This window comes from Theropithecus gelada, chromosome 2 (genome assembly GCF_003255815.1).
Source record: "Theropithecus gelada isolate Dixy chromosome 2, Tgel_1.0, whole genome shotgun sequence".
Taxonomy (NCBI): Eukaryota; Metazoa; Chordata; class Mammalia; order Primates; family Cercopithecidae; genus Theropithecus; species Theropithecus gelada.
Genome location: NC_037669.1, coordinates 166,569,008 through 166,596,963, shown reverse-complemented (window position 1 = coordinate 166,596,963; position 27,956 = coordinate 166,569,008). Strand labels below are relative to the sequence as shown.

Below are 27,956 nucleotides of genomic sequence, written 5' to 3'. Positions count from 1 at the left end.
CTACAATGAAATACCACCTCACTCCCATTAGCATGGCTACTACAAAAAACAGAAAACAGTGTTAGAGAGGATGTAGAGAAACTGAAAAACCTTGAATGTTCCTGCTGAAAATGTAAAATGGTACGGCTGCTATGGAAAACCGTATGACAGTTCCTCAAAATATTAGAAATGGAATTACCATATGATGCAGCAATTCCGCTTCTGGGTATATACCCAAAAGAATTGAAAGTAGGAAGTCAAAGAAATATTTGGACACCCATGTTCCAGCATCATTATTAAGCACAATAGCAAAAAGGTGCAAGCAACCCCAGCACCCCTTGAGAGATGAATAAATAAGTAAAACGTAGTATATACATTCAAAGGGCTATTACATAACCTTAAAAAGAAAAGCAACTCTGACACGTGCCACAACTTGAATGAAACTTGAGGATGTTATGCTAAGTAAAATAGTCACAAGATGACAAATACTGTATGATTCCACTTAGATAAGGTGTCTATGGTAGCCAAATTCATAGAGATAGGAATGGTGGTTGCCGAGGGGTTGGAGGAAGGAAGAGGGAGTTACTGTTTAATGAACACAGAGTTTCAGTTTTGCAAGCTGAAAAGTGTTCTGTGGATGGATGGTAATGATGATTGCACAATCATGTGAATGTCTTAATACCAATGAACTAGACACTTAAAAATAGTTCAGATGGTAAACTTTGTATCATGTATATTTTACCACAGTTTTGTTGTTGTTTTTGTTGTTTTGAGACAGGGTCTCACTCTGTTGCCCAGGAGTGCGGTGGCATGATCACAGCTTATTACAACCTCAACCTCCTGGGTTCAAGCAATCCTCCAACCTCAGCCTACTGAGTAGACAGGACCACAGACATGTACCACTACAACTGGATAACTTTTTAATTTTATTTTTAATTTTTATTTTTCAGTAGAGACAGGGTCTTCCTATGTGACTCATGCTGGTCTCAAACTCCTGGGCTCAAGTGATCTTCCCACCTCACCTCAGCCTCCCAAAGTACTAAGATTACAGGCATGAGCCACCATGCCCAGCATTACCACAGGGGTTTTATTTATTTATTTATTTATTTATTTATTTATTTTGAGACAGAGTTTCTCTCTTGTTGCCCAGGCTGGAGTGCAATGGCATGATCTCGGCTCACTGCAACCTCCACCTCCTAGGTTTAAGTGATTCTCCTGCCTCAGCCTCCCCAGTAGCTGGGATTACAGGCACGTACCACCACGCCCAGCTAATTTTGTATTTTTAGTAGAGACAGGGTTTCTCCCTGTTGGTCAGGTTGGTCTCAAACTCCCGACCTCAGGTGATCTGCCTGCCTCGGCCTCCCAAAGTACTGAGATTACAGGTGTGAGCCACTGTGCCTGGCCCACAGTTTTTTAAAGAAACAACAATTTTTTCAAAAAGTTAAACATAAATTTACCACATGACCCAGCAAATCCACTCCCAAGTATCTACCCAAGAGAAACAGAAATATATCCATACTAAGACTTGTATGCAGATGCCTCAGCAACATTATTCATGATAGCCAAAAGGCAGAAATAATCTAAATGCCCATCGACTAGTTAACACATAAGCAAAACGTGTTCTAGCCATGTAACAGATTATTACTTGCAATGAAAAATAAAGAAGTGCAGACATATGCTACAACATGGACGTATCTCAAACACAATACACTCAGCATAAGAATCCAGTCATGAAAGGCCACATACTGTATACTTCCATTTACATGACTATCCAGAAAAGGCAAATTTATAGAGACAGAAAGATTAGTGGCCATCTGGGGTTGAGGGTAGGAACAGGGTTAACTGTAAATGGACCCAAGGATCTTTTGGAGGTGATGGAAACCTTCTAAAAGGTAGATTGTGGTGATGATTGCACAACTTGTCAATTTCTTAAAAATCATTGAATTGTACACTTAAAACTAGAGAATATCATGGTACCTAAATTATAACTCAACAAAGTTGTATTTTAAAAGGCAAGAACTGATAGTAACTATCACTTCAAAGATAGGTGTTCTGAAAAGTTTCCCCAAAGTGCATCGCAGAATTGGGGCTTATTTTCTCCTCACAAATTAAGGAAGCTTTAGTAAGACAGATACACTTACAACTTAAAACAAAATTGTTTTAATAGGACCAGCACATGGGGGTCTTCTCTGTCCAAACCCAGTCCTTTTCAGATCTAAAAAAGCAAAAGAAGCTACACTCTTTATATGGTCCTTCCTTCACTGTCAGAATCTGACTTGGCAAAAGATAAATAGCAAAGGACAAGACAAGTGAGTCATTAAGTAGGGTGCCCTGTTTTTGAAATTAATGGAGAGTTTGAAACAATTAAAACTTGCTAATAATAAAGACTGGTGTTGCTGGTATTCATTTTTGGATTCTCTACTTCAGCAAGTAAGTCCAACTTTCTGGTCTTTTCACAAATTCATTAGAGCCAAACTGAAATCGAAATGAATCTTTGGGCTGGGTGGGTGTGGTGGCTCAGGCTTGTAATGCCAACCCTTTGAGAGGCCGGGGTGGGAGAATCACTTGAGGTCAAGAGTTGGAGACCGGCCTGGGAAACACAGCCAGGCCCCATCTCTACAAAAAATAAAAATAAAAATTACCCAGGCATGGTGGCTCACACTTGTAATCCCAGCTATTTAGAAGGCTAAGGCAGAAGAATCACTTGTGCCCAGGAGTTAGAGGCTACAGTGAGCTACAATCCTGCCACTGTACTCCAGCCAGGGTGACAAAGCAGGATCCTGTCTCTAAATTAATTAATTAATTAAAGTGAATTTCTACATAGTTATTCTAGTTCCCTTCTTAAAACTACCATACAGGCTGGATGCGGTGGCTCATGCCTGTAATCCCAGCACTTCGGGAGGCCGAGGCAGGCGGATTTCTTGAGGTCAGGAGTTCGAGACCAGCCTGGTCAACATGGTGAAACCCCATCTCTACTAAAAAATACAAAAAATTACCCAGGCATGGTGGGGCGTACTTGTAATTCCAGCTACTCGGGAAGCTGAGGAACAGAACTGCTTGAACCTGGGAGGTGGAGGTTGCAGTGAGCAGAGATTGTGCCACTGCACTCTAGCCTGGGCAACAGAGCAAGACTCCATCTCAAAAAAAAAAATGAAAAACAAAACTGCCATGTAACATGTAAGACACAGCCTAAGGGTGGGGAAAGGAGACTAAGAGTTTCTGGAAATTGTTATTAAAAGGGAATAAGGAGTGAGACAGACAATGGGGGAGGATTGTGGTGACAGGATTTAAAATCTCAATTTCATTTGCTACCATTGCTAACTGTTTGAGTTTTCCACTTAACTGTGTACATGTATTTGAAAAAGATATTTCTGTTTGGTTTGGTTTGGTTGGGTTTTTTTTGGAGACACAGTCTCTGTCACCCAGGCTGGAGTAGAGTAGCATGATGAGCTCAGCTCCTTGCAACCTCCACCTCCCAGGTTCAAGCAATTCTCCTGCCTCAGCCTCCCGAATAGCTGGGGCTAACTGACACACGCCACCACGCCTGGCTAATTTTTGTATTTTTAGTAGAGAAGGGGTTTCACCATGTTGGCCAGGCTGGTCTCAAACTCCTGACCTCAAGTGATCCACCCACCTCAGCCTCCCAAAGTGCTGGGATTACAAGTGTGAGCCACACACCCAGCAAGACATTTTAATTATATTTTTAAAAAACAACACCTGGGGTCCACTGTAAGCAGCTGGGATCGCCAAAAGTTTTCTCTTTGGAAATGAGCAGTTTGAATTATGCTGATGTAATTTGGAGTACTGCTTCTCAAACTCCAATCTGCTCAGGAATCACCTGGAGATCTCGTCAAAATGAAGATTAAGGCCGGGCACGGTGGCTCAAGCCTGTAATCCCAGCACTTTGGGAGGCTGAGACGGGCGGATCACGAGGTCAGGAGATCGAGACCATCCTGGCTGACACGGTGAAACTCCGTCTCTACTAAAAATACAAAAAAAAAAAAAAAAACTAGCCAGGCGAGGTGGCAGGCGCCTGTAGTCCCAGCTACTCGGGAGGCTGAGGCAGGAGAATGGCGTGAACCCGGGAGGCGGAGCTTGCAGTGAGCTGAGATCCGGCCACTGCACTCCAGCCTGGGCGACAAGGCGAGACTCCATCTCAAAAAAAAAAAAAAAAGGAGAAGATTAAGATTCAGTGGGTGTCGGGTGGAACCTGAGATTCTACATTTCTAAAAGTTCCTGGGTGAACTCCACTCTTTGAGTAGCAAAGATTTGAAGAGATAAGGATGGTTTGACTTCAGAAACACCTTTCTCTTCTCCCTGAACTAACTTTAGCTTTTCATATACAGATTAAATGGTTCAGTAATCCTCCCTGGGACATAAGCCCTTTTTCTTCCTCCACTGTGAGACAATCCTTCCAGTTCACACAGTTGCACATGGAAGGCCAGCAGAAGATTCCATAATGCTATGACTTCAAGCTGGGATTTTTTAACTATGGGAACTTTAAGAATCTGACACAAGTGAAAAGAGGAAAGTGTACCAGGTAGGGGTCGGGGTTCCCTCAGGAGAACAAAATTGCCTGGAACTGAGATAGAAATAGAATTGTAAGGGAGAAAAGATAACTAGTTAAGTAATTCACTATCAGAAGCATCTCCAAAAACTGTTTTTTTTTAGACAGAGTCTCGCTCTGTTGCCCAGGCTGCGGTGCAGTGGTGCAATCTTGACCCACTGCAATGTCTGCCTCCCAGGTTCAATCAGTTCTCCTGCCTCAGCCTCCCGAGTAGCTGGGATTACAAGTACCTGCCAACACGCCCAGCTAATTTTTGTATTTTTAGTAGAGACAGGGTTTCACCATGTTGGCCAGGCTGGTCTTGAACTCCTGACCTCAGGTGATCTGCCTGCCTCGGCCTCCCAAAGTGCTGAGATCAGAGACGTGAGCCACCGCACCTGGCTGAATACCTTAATTTAGAGTGCCATTTTGGTCTGTAAAGCCACAGGGAATCAAAAAAACAAATATTGAAGAGTGGTCAAGGCTACAGAAGGAGAGTGGAAAGCATATCATGAGGAAATGACCCAAGACAAAACAACCCAGGTATAAATAAACACCTCATTCAAATTCTCATCTATGCTCTCCATGGTTCCTCCAAAATCAAATCAACAGAAAATCTTCATGACATCCCTGTCTGGAAGAAATCCTTGTGTTTATGCTGGAGTTGAATAAGAAACTGCCCTCCCTTTGTTAAATATTATAATTAGGCCCCGCTGACAGAAAGGTCTGGAACCCCCTTGGCTGGCTCTCTGAAGATGCTGGAATGGCTCCAGTGGCTACCAAATAGCCTAGGGGTTGGCCAGACCCTTCATTACATCTGAGTGACCTCTCCAGGAGCAAACCTAAGCATGCATCACCCCTGGAAGGGCCTCAGGAGGTCCTGAGTGACACTGGGGCCTAGAAACTAGTACCCTGGAATGCTAAATCCAAGACAATTTCTTTCCATTTAATACACACACACAGAATTTATCAGAAATTATCTGTCAAAATGCCAGAGGAGTCAACTTAGACCTCGACACAGTGGAAAGATCTGTCAAACTGCTTGGCTAACATTGAGCAGTTCAGACAACCAGCTGACTAACAGAATTTTTCACTCTTCCGCCTGTTGTTTTGGCACCAAATCAACCAGGATGAGCAAAATAAATAGTGCCTTATATGTTGTTTCCTTGGATAGCTCACGTTCTCATGGTATCAGTCATTATCTGAGATGACGACTCTCACATCCACATAACCAGCCCAACCTGTAAAGCAGAACTTCCAGCCCTCATTTCTAACTGCCTACATCCAGCATTTCTGCCCAGTAAGTTTTATAAAAAGGCTTGCCCTCCATCCCAATTCTCCCTTTTCAACTACCCTATTCCCTTTGTATTCCCTTTGTTGGCACTGTCCTTCTCCCAGCTCCTAAAGTTAAACTGCACTCAATGCCCTCATCCAGGCCAACTGATTCTTCTTTCAAACTGTCAGATCTATACCTTGTCCATTCTCATTGCCAGGGCCCCAGTTCAGGCCCTTATCAGCCAACTAAAAGAAATACTTCTTCCCCTCTTCCAATACATTCCCACTCCCAACCTTCCTCCTAATACCAGTTCACATCACTCTACTCTAAAATACCACTTAAGAACGTCAAGCATTTGTGTTTGCTACTTTCCAAGGCAATTGCAGCCCAAATCATGTCATGTTCCCCTCCCAACAACCCTGTAGGACAAGTAATTCAATGCTTAGAGAAGGGGTGTGGCTTGCCTGAGTTCACCCAGCTGGCAAAGGACAAGGAGCCAACACCAAAACCTAGAACTCCTCTGTGGCATTCTAAAATACCTTGTGCCTCCTCCTTCTTAAAGGGCAAGGACACTATTACCAAATGGATTCAGTTCAAAATTTTCTACCTGAAATTCAAGACTTTCTATCAACTCATTTCTTCCTAACCTAGCAGACCCTATTTCCCAGTTTCTCTTTGCCCATATTTCTCTTTTCCTCCAAGTTATTTAGCATTGTTTTGATTGTAATAGTAACTGACATCTATGCGGCATTCTGAATGTTCCAGATGCTATACCAAGTTGCTAAATACATTATTTCATTTTATCATCAAAACAGCATTTTTCTATTAACAGACATATCTAATGTATCTCCTCCAACAAAGAACTCTTTATTCTTACCCAAACCTGCTTCTCCTATGGTATTCTCTATCTTGGTAAATGGAACTACATCCATTCAGTTGTTCAGGCCAAAAACCTAGACATTATCCTTCATTTCTGTCTTTTCATCACCCCCTCCCCCATAACAAATTAGGTCCTGTTGCCTCTACCCTCACAATATAGCCCAAACTAATTCTCACCGCTCCATTCCTACTACCCTAGCCCAAGACACCATCTACTCATACCTAGACTACGATAACTTCCAACTGGCCTTCTTTATCCACCGTTTCTCTCATATACTTTATTATTCTCAGAGCAGCCAGAGGGGTCACTTCAAACCGGAAATCTAATTTGAATTCACTGGAAACAGCCCAGATGTCCCTAACAAGTCAACAGATAAACCAACTAGTATGTCCATACATCAGAATACTCCTCAGTAATAAACAGAAATTAACTATCAATGCATCCAACAACATGGATTAATCTCAAAAATATACTGAGTGAAAGAACAGTATGTACTATGTGGTAACATTTATATGAAAAATAGCTAAATTAACTTAAAGTGACACAAATCAGATCAGTGGTTCCTTCCGCGGGAGAGAGATTTGAACAGCAAGGGGCAGGCGGAAATTTTCTAGGGAGATGAAAAGTTCTGTGTCTTGATACATATTTGTTGAAACTTATCAGAATTAAAGATCTTGACATCACTGTGTAAAAATTCTATGTTGGCAATCTGGACCCCATTTATCCCTTCCACCTAATCTCCTACACTCATGCCCCCCACCCCACCCACCTCCATCTAGCCACACAGGTCTCCTGACAGGCCTCACACACACCAAGCCACTTCTGGCCCCAGAGTCTTTGCACGGCACCCTCTTCCTCACTTCTTGACATGCAGGCCTCAGTCCGTGTCCCTTCTGCAGAAGGACTTTCCTGGGCATGTATCTAGAGGAATTCCCCAGGCACTCTCATTTAATTCTCTGTTTTCATTCTCTGCGAGGCACTTACTACTTTCTGTTATTTTCTGGCTTATTGTCTGCTTCTGCTACCAGAAAGCAAGCTCTGCAAGAATAAGGACCCATCTGTCACTGTATCACCAGCATCTAAATCAACACCTGGCACATTAAATAACAATTTGTTGAGTGAACGGAAAAAGTTGACATATATCACTGTCTCCATATTACAGCTGCGAAATCTGAGGCTTGTAAAGCATAAGTAACCTCCCTATGGTCACACATCAGGGTTCAAACCCAGGCAGTCTGGTGCCCAGGTCCATGTTCTAAACTAGTCTCATGTCTGGCTCACATCAGTTTTGCTTCCCTGCTCGGTTTTATGCTATTCCCTCCACCTGGGCTGGGCCTCTCTCCCACCCTTTCACCTGCCCCTAGCTCATGATGGTTTCTCCCTGCATTGACTTCATGCTTGATTATTCATTTTAATTCTTCTTTCACTCCTTATCTGTCTCCTCAACAAGAAAAGGGCTCCTTGTGGCTTTTGCTTCCTTTTGCACATGTAGCAGAGAAGTGGCCACAGGCCCCTAACCGGGGCTCACAGATGTGTTCCTTCAGAGGTGGGATGAGTCAGGTAGTCCTGTGAGTATGTGCAAATCCTGAGTTACATGACTCACTTCGTTATTTCAAAGTATGCTGACCTTGGCGTCTTTGGCATTCTGCCATCTAGTTTCAACACCAGCTTGTCAGAGCTGATGCAAATTGGCACTGCCACCATCAATCACTATGATATTACTCAGGTCTCATCCTCGTACTTCTGGAACCTCCTGCATACCGCACAAACCTCGCAAAAGGCTGCACAAGCCAAGAGTATGCAATGCATGGGGACTGATAGGATGGCACGGAATTTAATGGAAGCAACCCCATACAACCCCATACACTGACAAGATTGCCCTAAGCCTCCTCCTGAGATTAAGTGATGTATTGTTCCAAGTGGATCATTAGAGACATTATTCACACTTTTTTTCCAAAATAAATGCATCCATCTCCTTCACACCTGTAATACCAGCACTTTGGAAGGCCAAAGTGGGTGGATCACGAGGTCAGGAATTCAAGACCAACCTGGCCAAGATGGTAAAACCCCGTCTCTACTAAAGATACAAAAATTAGCCAGGCATGGTGGCGGGCCCCTGTAATCCCAGCTACTCAGGAGGCTGAGGCAGAAAATGGCTTGAACCCGGGAGGCAGAGGTCGCAGTGAGCCAAGATCGCACCACTGCACTCCAGCCTGGGCGACAGAGTGAGACTCCATCTCAAAAAAAACAAAAAACAAAAACAAAAACAAGCCTAAAGCCAGGCACAATGGCTCATGCCTGTAATCCCAGCACTTTGGGAGGCCGAGGCGGGTGGATCACTTGAGGTTAGGAGTTTGAGACCAGCCTGGCCAACACAGCGAGACCCCATCTCTATTAAAAATACAAAAATTAGCTAGGTGTGGTGGTACATGCCTGTAATCTCAGCTACTCAGAAGACTGAGGCAGGAGAATCACTTGAATCTGGAGGTGGAAGTTACAGTGAGCTGAGATCATGCCACTGCACTCCAGCCTGAGCTACAGAGTGAGACTCCGTCTCAAAAAATAAAATAAAATAAAATAAAAAGAAATAAATAATAAGCCTAAACAGTAAAAGAACAAATAAAGAAAGTCTACTGTAGACTTTAAAGTGGGCCACAAAGTAGCAAAAAATATAAATAGTAGTTTAAAGAATGCCTTCATATACAATTGATTTTTTTTAAGTTTACTAATACCGTACAGACTTCTAGACTATATGTTAAAACTTTGTCTCACTTCGTAGCTTTTAACTCACTGATCTCATAACACTCATGATACCTTTGTGAGTTTTTTCATTTTGTCATGTTTTTTTGAGACAGGGTCTCACTCCGTCACTCAGGCTAGAGTGCAGCGTCACACTCATGGCTCACCACAGCCTCGACCTCCTGGACTCAAGTGATCCTCCTGCCTCAGCCTCCCGAATAGCTAAGACTATAGACACGTGCCACCACACCCAGCTAATTTTTGTATTTTTATAGAGATGGGGTCTCATTATGTTGCCCAGGCTGGTCTCAAACCCTTGAGCTCAAGCAATCTGCCCACCTTGGCCACCCAAAAGTAGGATCCCACACCTGTAATAGGCGTGAGCCACCATTCCTGGCCTTGAGAATTTAACTGTAACTTGCAGAAGAGGAAACAGTGGTTGGAGAGGATTAAAATATAGGTGATTCCTCTTTGCTTGATTTGTAGGAGACGTTCACGCCATCAGATAAGTGTTGCTTGTCATCAAGTCTGCCATGAACCAAGGGGAACCACACTTAACTATAAGTAGGTGTTGTTCCAACCCCAGCTGGAGGCTGCCCTGCTGCAGACCACAAAGCTAGCTACTAAACCTCCCTGCACCTTAGTTTCCTCATCTTTCTTTTTTGAAGACAGGGTCTAGCTCTTGTCACCCAGGCTGGAGTGCAGTGGTGCAATCTCAGCTCATCACAACCTCCACCTCCCGGGTTCAAGCAATTCTCCTGCCTCAGCCTCCCAAATAGCTGGGATTACAGGCACCTACCACCGCACCTGGCTAATTTTCATGGTTTTTTTTAGTAGAGATGGGGGTCTTACTATGTTGGCCAGCCTGGTCTCAAACTCCCGACCTCAGGTGATCCAACTGCCTCGGCCTCCCAAAGTGCTGGGATTACAGGCATGAGCCACTGTGCCCAGGCTTTTTTTCTTTTTTTTTTAAGAGACAGGGTCTCTCTCCATAGCCCAGGCTGTATCACCCCCTCAGCCTCCTAAAGTGCTGGGATTACAGGCATGAGCCGCCATGCCTGGCCATCTCTACAACACAGTTTCCTTTCCACCGATCTCACAAAGCCTGTGAATATCAAATTATCAACATATTCAACAAATATTTATCAAGTGCCTACTATGTGCAAGGTATGATCCACCTGGGATATGAATTTAATGGAAAATTTAATGGAATTTAATCCCCATACAACTTGTCACCCCTCATGGGCTGAGGCCTTACGGGCTCCATGAACCCAAATCTCTGCTTCATGGAGCTTCTATTGTCATAAGGCAAACAGACAAGAAACCATTTTTTAAAATACAATTTCCAAGTATTAGTAAGTGCAGTAAAGGAAAACAAAACAAGATAAGATTATGGAGTGATAGATGGGGTGCTGCTAGTTTAGACCGGAGAGTCACGAAGGCTTCTCTGAGAAGCTGGCATTTAAGAACAGACTGGAATAAGGCTTTGAGGACAAGATAAAGAGATACATGGGAGAGAAAAGTGTGCAAAGCGGCAGGTAACCACATGCACAATTAGATGTTAGAGATGAATGTGATTCAAAATTATAAAGGACTCGATTCCATTTCAATTATAACTAGGTGATAAATTATCTTAAGAAGTTTGAACAGGAGGTACCTGAGCAGAAATCTTCCAGAGCAGCCCATGGAATTTAATGTTAAATGAATAAATAAATGGCAATAGAGGTAACACCCCACGTGTCCAAACACACAGTCTTTAAGTAAATTCCCATTTGGTTAAATATATCAATTACGGAAAAGACTAATTTATAAGTGGATGGTTCGAATGAAGCCATTAAATAACAAGCTCATCACATATTCAATCCTACTTTTCAGGGACAGTTGTTATGAAAAATCTTTGTGGAGCTGTAGAGTAATCTTTGCTTCTCACTGCCGTTCCTGGGGAGAGGGTGGCATTTAATGGCCTCAGCAGGTAGTTCTAAAGAACACGGGAACATCTCTATCAACTAAGCCCATATAACAAAGGTGGCACTGCCCACTGGAGCTTTATGCACTGGGCTCTGGTCAACCTTTTAGGAAAGCTGCCATCACTCTCAACATGTATGGTTCTGCATGGCTCACCAACTACAATGTATAACAACTCTAGTCATCTTCCAGAACCAGGGACAGGTGGCAACAGGATTTCACATGAATATTTACCAGTAAGGACTCACCAATACAGACTCCAGGGGAGAAGGAGCCGTGCAGGCTAGACATACCACCAGCAGTGACATCATCAGCCCACATGCACCCATCTCCTCATCATTCTGCCTCTCTTCCTTTCCGTATTCTTTATCTATATCTACGTGGCCAAGTACCCCTCCTTGATTTTTTTTTTTTTTTTTTTTTGAGACAGAGTATCGCTCTGTCACCCAGGCTACAGTACCGTGGTGTGATCTTGGCTGACTGCAACCTCTGCCTCCTGGGTTCAAGTCATTCTCGTGCCTCAGCCTCCAAAGAAGTTGGGACTATAGGTGTGTGCCACCATGCCCAGCTAATTTTTGTATTTTAGTAAACAAGGTTTTGTCATGTTGGCCAGGCTGGTCTTGATCTTCTGGCCTCAAGTGATCTGCCCACCTCAGCCTCTCAAAGTGCTGGGATTATAAGTGTGAGCCACCATGCCCGGCCACCTCCTTGATTTCTTATCCACATTCCTGCCATTCCGGGTTCTTCTGAATTTGACTATCAAATTCCCATCCTTTCTTTCAAAAGCCTAGTTAAAGATTCATCCCATGAGGTTGTCCATGTCCAATGACTTCCATCCTGAAAATTGCTGGCAATGTTTTAATTTTTTAATTTAAAAACATGTGTCTTTACAAACTACTGCTATACACAACAATACAGATGCATCTGACATACATAATGTTGAGTGAAAGAACCCAGACACAAATAATTCATACCATATGATTCAATTTATGGAAAGTTTAAGAACAGACAAAACTAATCACCGGTAATAGAAGTCAGAATAAGGATTACCAGGAGTGGGGAGGAGGCACAAGAAAACCCCCTGAGATGCTGGAAATGTCCTACAGTTTCATCTAGGTGGCAGTTGCATAGATGTATACATATGTAAAAATTAATTGCACTGTAAACATGATTTGAGCCCTTTATGCATAATGCAACTGAAAGATTTTTTTTAATGACTCCTTTTTATCATGCTGAGATACTGTTGCGTGAACAGTCTTATATAAACTGGTTAGGGGACTTCTAATTTTTTTTTTTTTTTTTTGAGACAGGGTCTCACTCCATTGCCCAGGCTAGAGTGCAGTGGTGTGATCTCAGCTCACTGCAACCTCTGCCTCCCGGGCTCAAGCCGTCCTCCCACATCAGCCTTCTGAGTAGCTGGGACTACAGGCGCAAGCTACCATGCCCTGCTAATATTTGTATTTTTAGTAGAGACCAGGTCTCACCGTATTGCCCAGGCTGGTCTCGAACTCCTGAGCTCAAGTGATCTGCCTGCCTCAGCCTCCTGAAATGCTAGGATTACAAGGGGGAGCCACAGTGCCCAGCTGGACTTCTAAACTTTCAAGACAGTCAATTTCTTAACTTTCTGACACATTTGGCACCTTCTATAGCCTGAGTAGGTATCTCTTTCATCTTCCTTCAACAGGGAATTCTACTGGGCCAGCACAGTGACCAGTCTTGATTGTCACCTTTAAAACAATCAAGAGCATGTATATGTCTGTCCTGGGCCAGTAATAAAGAATACTTATTTTGTTTACTTTATGGCCTGCACAGGTTCAATGGACTAGAACATACCTCTCAAATAGAGTACAATAAATTTCAAATGATAGTAGAATGTCTAAAACAAATGTAATCCTCTTCGGAAACCATTTGGAAGAAAAGCGACTCCCTCCACCCCAGGCAAAAGTTTTGGAAGAGGAGGCAAAATGGTGCATAGGAAAGAGGATCTACTTGGTCGGGCGTTTTCCTGAGTAACCACTGTAGCTTGAAGAAGTCACTTAACCTCTTTGGGTCTCAGTTCCCTGCTAGTAAAATGACCTCCCTTACCTTCCACTTACCCCGGGTAGAAGAATCAAATGACGTGAGACATAACACTTTGGCAAACACACAAACTGCTAATACCAATGGAACGTTTTTTACAAATAAAATTAAATAGACATTTGTGGAATGCCTAGGTTCCAAGAACTTTCATATATGCTGAAGTATTTAATCTTCACAATAAGTCAATGAGGTGGCACCTGGACTCCTACTTCACCAAAGAGGAAACTGAAACTAGGCAGTTAAGGTGCTGCCGGGTCGGGCGCGGTGGCTCATGCCTGTAATCCTGGCACTTTGGGAAGCCAAGGTGGGAGGATCACGAGGTCAAGAGAGGAGACCATCCTGGCCAACATAATGAAACCCCGTCTCTACTAAAAATGCAAAAATTAGCCAGGCATGGTGGCGCGCGCCTGTAGTCCCAGCTACTGGGGAGGCTGAGGCAGGAGAGAATCACTTTAACCCGGGAGGCGGGGGTTGCAGTGCATGCCACTGCACTCCAGACTGGCGACAGAGCAAGACTCCGTCTCCAAAAAAAGAAAAGGGGGGCGCTGCCCAAGGGCACCCAGCATAGAGGGAAGGAAGCAAGGATTCCCCTCCTCTCCAAATGTGCAAGTAGCCAGTGTGCCTGTTCTAATTCCCCGTTTGAATCAGATGACCACAGCAGAAAAGTATCACGCAAGAGTAGGCAACTGTTGACAATTTTTCCCAAATAGCCACTTTCCTCTTAACGACAGACTAAATCAGAAGCCACTGAGCCTTGAAAATCCTAATTTTATTGGCACTACACTGAGTATTCAGCTGAGAAGCAGATGTGCTGACTGCTCCCAGGCATCTTACAGGAAAGTGTATATTTCACCCTCCACAGTCACTATGAAGGGTGGGACCCTATGGATTTACTTAACTACCACAGAATTAAATCTGGCTAACACCAAGGCAACTGGGTTTAAATCTGCCGGGTGATTTTTAAAAACAAAACAAAATAAAAACCTTAAACAGTGCTACATCACAAATCGCTATTTGCAAGCACACACTTCCTAAAACAAAACAGTCCTCAGCAGATTTTGCTGTTTTGCCCCGTAAACTACTTTCTCAGTTATATAAAACTACAAATTGCAATCTGAAGGCTTTGCAGGCTTGAATTTCCATCTTTCTTGAAAATTTCTGAGGACACAGAATTAAACTTGGACATCTTTCTCTCAGGCTTTTTGTATTGTGCCTGCCAAATGAAACATTTTTTCCTTTTTATGCTTGGCTTTATGATACTGTATTTTAGAGAAGTCACCACAGGATATAATTGTAGGCAATAAACTTATGTGGCTAAAGATTGATCTTTTAAAACAACATCTTATCCACCTCCCTCCATGTTTTGTATTTTGCTGTGACAATATTGCCTATTGGAATCATTGCCAAAAAGATATTTCTAATTTAGTTTCTGTTTGCAAACCAACAACCAATTTGATACAAAATATCACTTTAAAAAGGCAGTCATGGGCCTTGTGTGGTGGCTCAGGCCTGTAGTCCCAGCACTTGGGAGGCGCAGGCAGGCAGATCACCTGAGGTCAGGAGTCTGAGACCAGCCTGGCCAACATGGTGAAACCCTGTCTCTACTAAAAATACAAAAAAAATTAGCACGGCATGGTGGCACTTGCCTGTAATCCCAGCTACTCGGGAGGCTGAGGCAGGCGAATTGCTTGAACCCAGGAGGCAGAGGTTGCAGTAAACTGAGATCACACCACTGCACTCCACTACAGCCTGGGCGACAGTGTGAGACTCCGTCCCAAAAAAAAAAAAAAAGGTACTCATGGCAAGAGGAAACTCGGGGGATGGAAGAAGTCATAACACTGGGTTGTGGTGATGGATGTACAACTACATACATTAATTCAAAAGCAGCTGACTGCAGTTACAGTGGGCAAGTTTTATGATCTATAAATTATACCGCAATAAAACTGTTTAAAATATGTGCCCATGATTCACAAAGTGAGATTTTTCAGATTTTAAGTGTTAGTCAAATTCACATTAAAAGCATTGGTTTAGGCTAGGCGTGGTGGTTCATGCCTGTAATCCCAGCACTTCGGAAGGCCAAGGCAGGCCAATTGCTTGAGCCCAGCAGTTCAAGACCAGCCTGTTAAACATGGCAAAACCCAGGTTGGCGAAATATCTCTATAAAAACTACAAAACTTAGCCAGGCATGGTGACATGCACCTGTGTCCCAGCTACTTGGGAGACTAGGGTGGAAGAATCACCTGAGCCCACTGCACTCTAGCCTTGGAAACAGAGTAAGACTCTGCCTCAAAAAAGCCTCAAAAAAAAAAAAAAAAAGGCAAAACAAAAAACATTGATTTTTTTTCTTTCTGTGCTGCAAGGGTATTTGTCTAAAACACGCTTTCTCAACTTCTGTTAATTCTATTAATATTCTGGACCAGATAATTCTTTGTTGGGGAGAGCTGTCCTGTGCACTGTGGGATGTATAGCAACATTCCTGACCCACTCACTAGTTGTCAGTTGCATTCCCTCCTCCCAACTGCAAAGATTGAAAATGTCTCCAGACATTGTCAAACGTCCCCTGGGAGGTGAAATAGCTCCTTGGTGAGAGCCACTGCTCTAGATGCTGACAATTGAAAAAGACATTTGCTCTCTGGGGGAGTGATTGACAAATACAAAGGTGTTGGGGGCGCTCTCCAACTGTAAGTCTTGTTCTAGTGCCCCACCCACCAGCCCTTAGCCAACAAAGGATGCTTTTTCTTTTATGGTGGCACATCCACCTATGCTCTCTGTATATGCTACAGCCAGTGCTACTTCTAGATTATAAATCATTATTATTATTATTTTGAGACAAGGTCTACTGCAGTGGCATGATCTCAGCTCACTGTAACTTCTGTCTCCTGGGCTCAAGCCATCCTCCCACCTCAACCTCCTGAGTAGCTGGGGACTACAGGCATGCACCACCATGCCCGGCTAATTTTTGTAGAGACAGGGTTTCACCATGTTGCCCAGGCTGGTCTCGAACTCGGGAGCTCAAGTAATCTGTCTGCCTTGGCCACCCAAACTGCTGGGATTACAGGCATGAGCCACCACGCCCCGGCCCTATTTTTTCAATTAAGACTAATTTTATAGTCCTGTGTCCATGAAACTCCTTAAATGTGGCACCTTGCCCAGAACCTACGCAACTGGGTTCTCCATAAATGCTTTGTGGCCACTGGCTCTGATATATGAGTAAAGCACCAGGTAATTCTGTTTAGCCAGCATTAACCTAGCATCTTTATGTTCTAGGAATTCTGGGGACACTTTTTTCTTTTAACTTTAAGGTTGAAGTCATGATCACCACCTTATACATGCAGTCATTGAGGCTCAGAGAAAAACTAAGTGACTTGTGCCTAAGATCACACAAGTGGCAGAGCTGGGGTGGATTCAGGACTGAGTCTGTTGCTCTTACTCGACTTCCAAGTTAACAGTGTCTCCCCTACCTTCTGAGGGCTTGCCATGGGCAACACACCATGCTGGATGTCTAATACAGCCCATTTTAAAACCTCACTGTTATGCCATGAGGGGGGTAGCATCATTCCTTTACAGACAGGAAAATAAAGGCTTAAATGAAATCCTTATCCAAGGTTGCAGAGCTGGATATCCCAAAATTTGAACTCAGATTAGTCTGAACTCGGAAGCCCATGTTAACCACTACACCCTATTGTCTCCCCTTATGTATTAATATAAATGGCCTGTTCCTTTAGGAAGGGTTAGCCAATGGGTTTTGTTTCTCTTTTGAAGTTAGTAGATGATACACTTTAATTCAAGAAGACTGGGATTTGGCCTACTCATACATTCACTTGAGGTTTCTTTTATAACATTAAAAACCCAATCCCAAGCAGGCATGGTGGTGCAGGCCTGTAGACCCAACTACCCAAGAGGCTGAGGTGGGAGGATCAACTGAGTCAAGGGGTTCAAGGCTGCAGTGAGCTATGATCATGCCAGTGCACCCCAGCCTGGGCAACAGAGCAAGACCCTGTCTCTAAAATAAATAAATAAATACGCCAGGTGTGGTGGCTCACACCTGTAATTCCAGCACTTTGGGAGGTTGAGGCAGGCAGACTGCTTGAGCCCAGGAGTTTGAAACCAGCCTGGCAAACATGGAGAACCCCATCTCTACCAAAAAGTACAAAAATTAGCTGAGTGTGGTGGTGCATGCCTGTGGTCTCAGCTACTCAGGAGGCTAAGGCGGAAGGATCACTTGAGCCTGGGAGATGTAGGTTGCAGTGAACCAAGATCACACCACTGTACTCCTGCCTGGGTGACAGAGCAAGATCCTGTCTCAAGAAATAAATAAATAAATAAATAAATAAATAACCCAATCCTATCAATATCTGTGGGATACCTAGAACTGTCCTATATGACAAATCTCTACTCAGTTGTCAAGAAGTGATTAAGTTATAATTCCACAACTGCTATCATCACAGCTAATCATTTCTTGCACTTTCTCTTCTCTGGTTCATTCGCTTAGTCAATAACCGCATCACTAAGAATCTAAGATTCGAAATGCATATCAAATAATCATACAAATCATAAAAATCATAAGAAAAGCACCAGAAAGAGTACAGATGAATTTGGATAATTTCTAATGGGAAGGCTGCTCAGGAGGGTAAAGGAAAGGCAAGGAATCTGAGTTCTGTAGGAAGGGTTGGGAGCTAATTTTCAAGTGTGGAAAGAAGAGCTTCCAGTCCCAGGGAACAGCATGTGCAAAGCCCCTCACCCCACCTCACCCCTTACTAGGTGAAAGGAAACCATGTGCCTGAAGCCTTGAAAAGGAGCCACAGACAGCAGTAGCCGGGCCATGCAGGGCCTTCTGGACCACAATAAAGAGAAATTATAGGGCCTGAAATTGGGGTATAACATGGTCAGATCTACTTTTTTTTTTTTTTTTTTTTGAGACAGAATCTCGCTCAGTCACCCAGGCTGGAGTACAGTGGCGCAATCACAGCTCACTGCAACCTCTGCCACCACTCCTGGCTAATTTTTTATTTTTTGTAGAGACGAAGTCTCACTATATTACCCAGGCTGGCCTCAAACTCCTGGACTCAAGTGATCCTCCCGCCTCAGCCTCCTAAATTGCTGGGATTACAGGTATGAGCCACTGCGCCTGGCCTAGATCTACATTTTTAATGATCACTCTGGCTGTGCCACACATAAGCAAAATGACTCTGAAGCAACCTTTACCAGGACACAGTTCAAAGATCTGGATCCTGCAAAACAAGTTTGTTTGTTTCTTTTCTTTTTCTTTCTTTCTTTTGTTGTTGTTGTTTTTTTTTTTTTTCCTTTTTCTTTTCTCTGGGGTGTGGCACGTCACCCTGGCTGAGTTAGCTCCCTTCTTTTTTGGTTTTGTTTGTGAAGTTTAAAGGCCAGATTTATATCAGGCCTGGGACCTGTTTTTCTTTCAAAAGCCCCCCAGCAAACTACCTTATCTCTTTCTAGATCCCTCCTCATTCTCTAATCTCTCTAATCTAACTTGCCAAGGGGCCTGTGGCAAAAGTAGAGCAATCTGTCCTTTCGGGCTTGCTCATAAGAAACAAGCCAAGAGAGAACCACAGATTCTGCTCTCTTACCCTCCCTAGTATCCAATCGAGCCCAGTTAATTTTTTTTTTTTTTTAAAAAAGCAAATCTGAGATAGTGTCACTCCCCAGGTTAAGATTCCTGCACTCCTCAGTGCCCTCTTGGCCACGCACCCCTCACCCCCAACCAGGTGGCCCTAGGCAACAAAGGTCTGGCTGGAGTTGGCCCACCTCCAAGCTTCCAGAACTGCTTTCAGTTTCTCCACTACAAGAAGCTTCACCCCACCCCACTCTGCCCTGCCAAGAGTTCTTAGCAGCCACTGACACTTCCTCCAGGAAGGCAATCCCACCCTACCAGTGCCCCAGTCTATGAATTGTCCTGCACTGGGTCCGCAAGTACTCCAAGAAAGTAGTTTTTCTGAACTTCTCTGTAATTCTGGTTCACTGCCCTCCTCCCTAGGCCCCAACACATGCATGCACACACATGCACTTGTGCACACACATAGTAAGTAACTCCTGAAGGACAAATTCTGTGTGTCATAGGCCCAGCACCTAGCACAATGCCTGACACCCAGTTGGTAACCCTCCAAATATTTACTGAATGAATGGACACATAAAAATGAACACTTTCAGCCGGGCATGGTGGCTCATGCCTATAATCCCAGCACTTTGGGAAGCCAAGGCGGGCAAAGTGCTTGGGCTCAGGAGTTCGAGAACAGCCTGGGCAACAAGGTGAAACCCTGTCTCTACAAAGAACACAAAAAATAATAATAATAGTGTACTGGTGCATGCCTGTAGCCCCAGCTAGTCAGGAGGCTGATGTAGGAGGATCACCTGAGCCCAGGGAGATTGAGTCTGCAGTGAGCTACCATCATGCCACTGCACTCCAGCCTGCAGGCAGTGTGAGACCCTGTTTCAAAAAAAAAAAAAAAAAAAAAAAGGCCTTAAAATAAATTTTCTATTTCTCTTGTTTGGTCATGAAAGTGACCAGAAAACACTCAAATCTCAAACTTTGGAAGTGGTGCTACATCTCACCCATGGAAATTTGAAAAGATCAAAAACATCAATGCAGGCCACATATGCTCATGGTTTTAGACAAAACCAAAACTTCAGGAAAGTTTTCAGATATTAAAGCTACAGCAGGCAGCAGGAAGTCTTTAAGAGGTGCTGGTAATGATAACCCAATAAATAAATGTTAAAATAAAGCCAAGACAGAAACACTGAGTTGACACAGTTCCTGCATGAGCCCACTTTGGCTGCAAAACGCCAAGGCCACCAAGTAATTGACCTTGCTCTTTTTTTTTTCATAGGTTTTGGGGGAACAGGTGGTGTTTGATTACATAAATTCTTGAGTGGTGATCTGTGAGATTTTGGTGTATCCATCACCCAAGCAGTATGTTCTGAACCCACGACCTTGTTCTTAATTCTGTACCTAGCTCTCACTTCTGCCTACTACAGTCAGTGGCCTGTTCTCATTCATCTAATGCCCTTCATGATCAACTCCTGGGCTTGCACCTTTCAAAAAGCACACTCCCCACTTCATCTTTTTTGCATTCCTTCTTCAGAAATAACCACACGGCATGATTATTTGTTTCTGTCTTTTCTGCTAAATTCAACGGGGACAAATAATATACTGTCCAGGTCTGAATTGGAATGTGGTCTGTGGACTAGCGTAGTGCCACTTGGGAGTTCGTCAGAAATGCAAACTCTTAGCTTCCACCTCAGACCACCTGATTCAGAATCAGCATTTTAACCAGCTTCCCCAGGAGATTCCTATGCACATGAAAGTTTGAGGAGCACTGGGCTAGATCCCAAATTCACTCAACAAATATTTATCGAACCAGTATAGGATACAGAGGTGCTCAACATAAACATGAGGATACGGTGTGGAAAAAGAGCAAGCACAGACATTCCATTGTGACTAAGAAGCTCCTGTAAGTACTAAGAAGAGTATAACCCAGATGTTCCAGTAGAATAAATAATAGTTATGTCAAAATTCAGAAGTGGCCACTGCAGCTTGGTTGTGGGAATTGGGAATCCGGAATCTGGGAACTTGACCCTCTTTGCAGCAGGCAGGAAGAATACAGGGAGGTGTGTGAGTGTGTGTGAGTGTGTCTCTTCCCTGCCTCTGCCACAGGCCGCAGGAGCTGACAAGGCCAAGTCCCCGCCCCCCTCAGCTGTCACCCTGTCAAAACAAAGCCGCTGCTGACAGCGCAGGGCCAGCCTGCCCCGCGGCCTCGGGCAATCCTCCCACCTCGGGAGCACGGCCCCCACATCTGGATCTGCAGCTGGGATGACAGGGTGCCTAAACTGGCACGGAGAGTGGGTAGCAAGAAATGGGTGTCCTCAAACCAAGCAGTAGCGTCCGCGGCGCTGGGCTGTCACCTTGCCAAATCCTGTTTACACCTCGAGCAGCTGGGACAGCGTTTTAACTAAACAAGTAATAATACAATAATGACAGGGCTGTCACTGCGCGCGGCAGCGCCTCCGCCCCCAGCCGAGGGCGTCAGGCGCCACAAGACCCTCGCCTCGGGCTCTGCCCACCTTCGCACCCCGCGCTTTCCTCCCCTTCGCTTTCCCAAAGCGCCAGGAGTCCGGGAGTCTTCTCCACCCCGACTCCTTGCACCCAGTTCCTCCCAGTGGGACACGGGAAGGGATCGACTGCAGAAGGGACCACTCAGTCCCCCAAAAGATGTTTCCCTGCCCCTGGGTCGCCCACCACATGGAGAGCACCGCTCCACTCCCGCGAAAGTGACTCCAGCGAGCTCCTACAGAGCAACAAAACCCCAGAGTAGCCCGGGAGCTCGGATTCCGAAGCTACTCCTTTCAAGCGGAAGGAATGAAGGGCTCTCCGTCTTAGTGATCCCCTTCTTCAAACCCAGCAGGACTCTTATCCAAGAAGAAGCTAATTGGGCTCGGGCGACAAGAGCACTTCCGCGGTGCAGCGGCCCCAGGCGGGAGGCGAGAGGCAGAAGGCAGAAGGCGGGAGGCGGAGGTGGAAGCGGGAGGGGGAGGGGGGTCCCGCGGGCTGGGCCCCTAGCACCCATCCGCGGTCCGAGAACGGCGAGCGCGTACCTTGCAGGCGGAGTACACTCCGAGTTTCTCCAGTTTCTTGGCCCGCGGAGCGGAGCGTAGTTGCGCCTTCTTCACGGCGATTCGGGCCGAGCCACCGCCTCCCGGTCCTTCGGCCGTGCCCGCTGCAGCCACTGCCGTTGCCGGACCGCAGGCGCCCGAGCCCCCGGCAGCAGCGGCGCAGGGGGAGCCCTGCGGGGGCGCGGGCGGCAGCACCACGGGCTGCGGGGGCAGCGCCCCGGGCCCGGCCCCTGCCCCGGCTCCTGCCCCGCAGCCGCCCGGCCCGGCCCCGCCAGCCTCGGACATGCCGCCCCGGAGCACGGCAGGAGGCGCCGAGTGTCAGGCGCCGCCGCCGCCGCCAGGGTCTCCCTCTCGGGCTCTGGTCGTCGGGAGAGCGAGACCCTCCCCCCACGCCCTCCCGCCCCCTTCGCCCACCCCCCTCCCCGCCCCCGCCCTCCCCCTCGCGCGCCGCTCGCCGGGCTAGCTCCGGCCGGGCCCCGCGGGCTGATGGTGGCGGCGGCGGCGGCGGCGGCGGCAGCTGCTCCCCCAGGAGGGAGGGGACTAGCGGCTCCGCTGCCGCTGCCGCTGCCACCGCCGCCACAGCACACGCCCTCCCTTGGTTATCCTGCCCGGGACTCTGCTCCGCGCCCTGGCTGCGGACATGTTCCTCGGGGCTGCGGACTGGGTGTGCGTGCGGGCGGGTGCCAGCCTCGCAGTGTGTGCCGGGGCCAGGAGGCCCCCCACGGCCTCTTTTCCGCTGCCCGCGGGGTTTGCACCCCCCACCCCAGTGCCTCGACACCTACTGCTCGCCCGCCAGGGGGCGAGGCCAATCCCTGGGTGTGGGTGAGGGTGGGGACGAGGGTGGGGGTAGGGGACTGGAGCCCAGGCACCTGCTGGCCACCTCCCCCCTCCGCGGCCCCCCATCCGATCCCCGCACGCCCGCACCAGTGGGAGGGGGCCGCCTCTCAGTCATTTGTCCTTCCACTCTCTTCCACCCTGTCTCTGAGCAGAGACAACTTCCTCCACCCTAGCGGGAGCCAGAGGAAAAAAAAATATATTTTTGAAAAGTACCCGTCCATGCTAATCCTTTTCTTTGTTGCTAATTCACCAAAATAAAAGCGTGATGTTTTCCCTTTCTCTTTTTAAATACTTTCTGTCAAACTATGTTTTAATATAATTAACACTTTCTTCCTATAGCAATTTGTGGGTCAAATCTGCCAGAGGAGGGGAAAAAAACTTACTATTCCCTGTACTTTTTGTTTGAAAGTGCTGGTTGCTAAAAGAACGATTGTCTAAAAGCATTGTCAAAATAAAAACTATGTGCAGTGGAAAAAGTTTGAATACAAAAAGTTTGTAACAGGATTCGTTTCTGGGTGGTGGTTCTATCACGTTACGTAGTTTTCAAAATTGTACCACCAGCGTGCATATTAACCAGGAAAAAGATATAAGCATCATTCAAAAAAATAAATACCGATTTTGGCCTCAAACTTAAAAAAAAAAAAAAAAAAAAAAAACCTCAGCTCAGTTTTCAACTCTTGTTGAAAACTGTTGTTTTCTCTGTTGATGACTGTGGAGCATACATGTCAGTGCTGCGTTTGAAAGTGGCGTACGGTTGATCGCCTTCTTAAAGCAGGTTTTAAAAGTCCAGGGCTGTTTCTCAGGATCCTTCAGAAGTGCCCTACTTTTTGTTATATGCAATGTGGGTCATAATGTGCTTATTATCAGATTTTATGCATGCTATATAGCTCTCAGGCCAGACGCCTTAAGCGGTGTGCTTTTCGTTGGAAACATTCCCCTTCTCCTTTTTCCAGATTCTCTGTGTTATTTTGACTTGTAATGCAGTGTAATACATAAACATGGGAAGGTGGGGGACTTTGTAGATCTAAACAGTGATATTAGTTTAGACAGGGCAAAAGGCAATATTCTCTCCCAACTTGAGTCCAGTCTTGAGGGGATGAAATGGCAGATTCTTATCAGGTTCCGTTCAGGACAATTAACTTCAGTGCTTCCTTTCTTAGCTTGACGTGCTTCACGTTACCAGTGTTACTCTCTCCTGACTCTGCTGAGATGTTTCTCAGATTTTTGCCATTCTCCTCAAAGCAGGGTGAGAGTCTTAAAGGCTATGCTTCTCTGATCAAACTCTAACATGGATTTAACAAATACTAATAAGAGCTTGGGTTCCACCTTGTAGGCGTTTGTCAAACTGATGGAATGGTCCACTTGAGATTTGTACATTTCACTGGATGTAAATGTTGCCTCAAAATTTTTTTAAAAAAGAAAAGAATTACAAGCATTGAACTTTATTTAATGGTGCTCTTTGTACTTTGAGATGCGTCAAAAATAAGATGTATGGATGCCTCCATGCATGGGTAAAGGGTGGATGAACAGAGATACGATAAAGCAAACAGGGGACCATATAATAGTAGAGTCTAGGTAATGGGCACACTGCGCAATTCTTTCAACTTTTCTGTATGTTTGAAAATTTTCACAGTAACATATTGGGGGAGGGAACCCGGATTTAACAATAAGTCACCTATCACCTCCTCCTCCCAAGCGTCCCTCAGAATTCAGGAGGCAGACAATTTCCAGGATGTTTTGAAGCAGAATTAGCCATTCTCCTTTCAATCCACTCTGAAAACCATCACTGTCTGTGTGGCGAATGGCTTGTGCCATTAACTGAACATTATTTTTCATTATTTCCCTGCTCAGAGTACCCAGATGACATACTGCCTTAGGCTGAAGGCCCGCAGTTTCAAGACCTATTCAAAGTGTGTTATGAGCACCAGGCAAGGAAATTTCAAGGGCAAAGGATTCAGGAGGCTTATTGCTTTTCCATAACTAGGTTGTTGTAAGCATTCAATATGCTCTTTCTGTGCACACAGTACTTTTAAGAAATGACTACCAAGAAAATAAAAGGCAATGTTTTCATTTACAAAGTGTTTACCACTTACTGAGGTAAAGAAGCTACATTCAGGAAATAAAAGCCTGGAGAGTGGGCATAGTAGAGGCAGGCTGACCACTGGAGGTTACTTGTGGTATATTCACACAATAGAATATTTTATAGCTGTTATACAGAATGACCTTTATAAAAATATAATAACATAGATCTCTAAGAAACACTGTTGAATAAATCTCAGTGCAGCGGTTATGTTAAAAACAAACTCACACTGACATATAAGCACAATTTTGTATATGTTCAATAAAGGCATGGGAAATTCAAAAGTAATGAAAAGATTTTAAAAGGTGCATGGCAATAAAATAAAATTTCAACTTCACAACATGATATTATATAACAAGAAGTTGACAGGGTCCACCCCTTCCCATTCTCCCTGGTGCTGCAGTATACTTCAGCAAAACTCAGGAAACGCTTTCCTACCTCAGGGCCTTTGCATTTGCTGTACTATGCGGATACCCTCCACCAAACAGCATGGCTAGCCCTGTTCATCTGGTATTCCTTGCTCCAAGATGCCTTCCTAAGAAAGGCAAGTTTTGTGGTCATCTATTGTTATATCATCTAGCAGAGTTTCTTGCCATATTGCTTCCTACCAAGGCTACACAGCTTCTGTAATGTACCAGTAACCCTGGATCCCACAGATGGATTGAAATTGTCCCCAGTAAAGGCACAGACGCTAAGGGTACAGATCAAGTGGTCAAAAGTCAAAGTGCAGGTTTGACCCAGCACATGGCCCATGAATGACATTCTTCCCAGCCATCTGCTTTTAGAAACAGCAGTTGGATATGAGTGTGAAATAAAGAGACGTGAGGTCAATGTCTCAGTGGGGCCGCTTGGGCCAACCTTCCTCTGAGGGAAGTGGCTATAATTACTGAACATTTATTTTAAATTAAATAAAATAAATCCTCCTAGGAAAAAAGTATTGAAAATAATAATAAAATGAATCCTAGGATGGGGAAACATAAAATCCCCTTCCCTAGTTTTCAAGCATTTATGAATTAAATCATCATTTCCAGTGTGAATCTTAACCACGTCCCAAATACCATTAGTGCTCTTTTTTTTTTTTTTTTTTTTTTTGAGACGTAGTCTCCCTCTTTTGCCCTGGCTGGAGTGCAGTGGCGCTATCTCAGCTCGCTGCAACCTCCACCTCCTGGGTTCAAGTGATTCTCCTGCCTCAGCCTCCCGAGTAGCTGGAATTACAGGTGCCCACCATCACACCCAGATAATTTTTTATATTTTTAGTAGAGACAGGATTTCACCATGTTGGCCAGGCTGGTCTCGAACTCCTGACCTCATGATTCACCCACCTCGGCCTCCCAAAGTGTTGAGAATTCAGGCGTGAGCCACCATGCCCAGCCCCATTAGTGCTATTTTATTCAACTTTGTTTTTTCTTTTTGAGGCAGGGTCTAGCTCTGTCACCCAACCTGAAGTGCTGTGTTATGATCAAGGCACACTGCAGCCTCCACCTCCTGGACTCAAGTAATCCTCCTACCTGAGTTTCACAAGTGGCTGGGACTACAGGCATGTGCCACCACACTCGGCTATTTTGTTTTTCCAATTTTTATTAGAGACAAGGTCTCAATATGTTGCCCAGACTGGTCTCTCACTCCTGGCCTCAGCAATTTTCCTGCCTGGGTCTCCCAAAGTGTTGGGATTACAGCCATGAGCCACTGCACTACCCAACCTTATTTATTTTTGTTGTTAGTTACTCTTAGTAACAATCTTCTATTATTAATATGAATAGACCTAAGTATATTTGGCTAAGCCTTGCCCTTGTAAAGACAGAGGGGTTTTTTTTTATTGCTTTCTGTTTTAAATATTAACACATACTTGTTTCACCAGTTTACTTATCATTTACAATGAAAGTACAATATAAGCAAAAGAAATGAAGTCAGCTTTCTTCTGAATTCAGGCTAAATGACTTTCTACTTTTCAAAAGCAGTACATGAGAATTTATTGTTTCAAGCACCTTGAAAATTATATAAGGAAATCAAATTTCCAAAGAACCAAACTTTGATATGACCTTGATTTTCTGGAATGATAAGAACATCGTAAATTTTATTCCTGTTAGTGCCAGATAATTGTTTAAAATAAACCTGAGGGATTCTAATTCCCTAAATGTATAAAAACATTCATACTTATAGTTTCACAAATTAGGAAAAAAATTCTTTCTCAGAACAGGTTTTCCAATTCAGGGTCCCCTTATAAGGGAAGCCTTTACTGTAAAAGGCATCCATTTATTAATCCTAACTCCTGATTGGCTGAGCACACGGCCACTGACCTTTTAAGTCTAAAATCAAAGCACAGAGCAGTGTGTTCCAATGTATGAAATAGGTGCTCTACATCAGCAAATGCTTTGGGTAAGAAAAACAAAGAAAAATGACAACTGTTTAGTATAGTAACATGATATCCCTTCAAAACCACAACAATGTTATATTGTCATAAAATATTTCAAACCCATTGAAAAATAGAGTGATATATTTGTGTATTCACCAACCAGGTTTTTAATGTTTTCATTTTCCATAAATATATATAATAAATATATAATTAAAGACTGCTCTTTTATACCTCTCTTTATCTCATTTCCCAATTCCCTGCCCACCCCAGAAGTAAATATGGATGGAGGTGTATCTTTGGTCATGTTTTTTGATGTTTGCAAAATAAACCCGTGGAGAAGGATCAAGTGAACTTTCACTGTAAAAGGCTAGACGAAGACATTTGAGGCTTTGTGGGTTGTCATCTCTCATAACTACTCAACTCTGCCAAGGTATCATGTTCTAGGAAAGGACATGTGTTTATCCTACATAGTTAAAAATCAAGCAAGATATTAGTATATAAGTACTCACCAAATGCTCCCATCTTTCTTGTTATTGTCTATACTTTTTTGTCTACATTTTTATGACACAAACCGACTTCTGATTTTACCGC

The 27,956-nt window shown here is 44.5% G+C and overlaps 1 protein-coding gene across 1 annotated transcript in view; it reads right to left on the bottom strand.

Annotated features, from left to right (window-relative positions):
- KAT2B (lysine acetyltransferase 2B) overlaps positions 1 to 22,835 on the bottom strand; it is a 117,331-nt gene extending 94,496 nt beyond the window's left edge. The window contains exon 1 of the mRNA XM_025376472.1: positions 22,078 to 22,835. Within this exon, the coding sequence (XP_025232257.1) occupies positions 22,078 to 22,380 (303 nt within the window). The 5' untranslated portion in view covers positions 22,381 to 22,835. The remainder of the gene's footprint in view (positions 1 to 22,077) is intronic.
- Between the last annotated feature and the right edge of the window lie 5,121 nt (positions 22,836 to 27,956).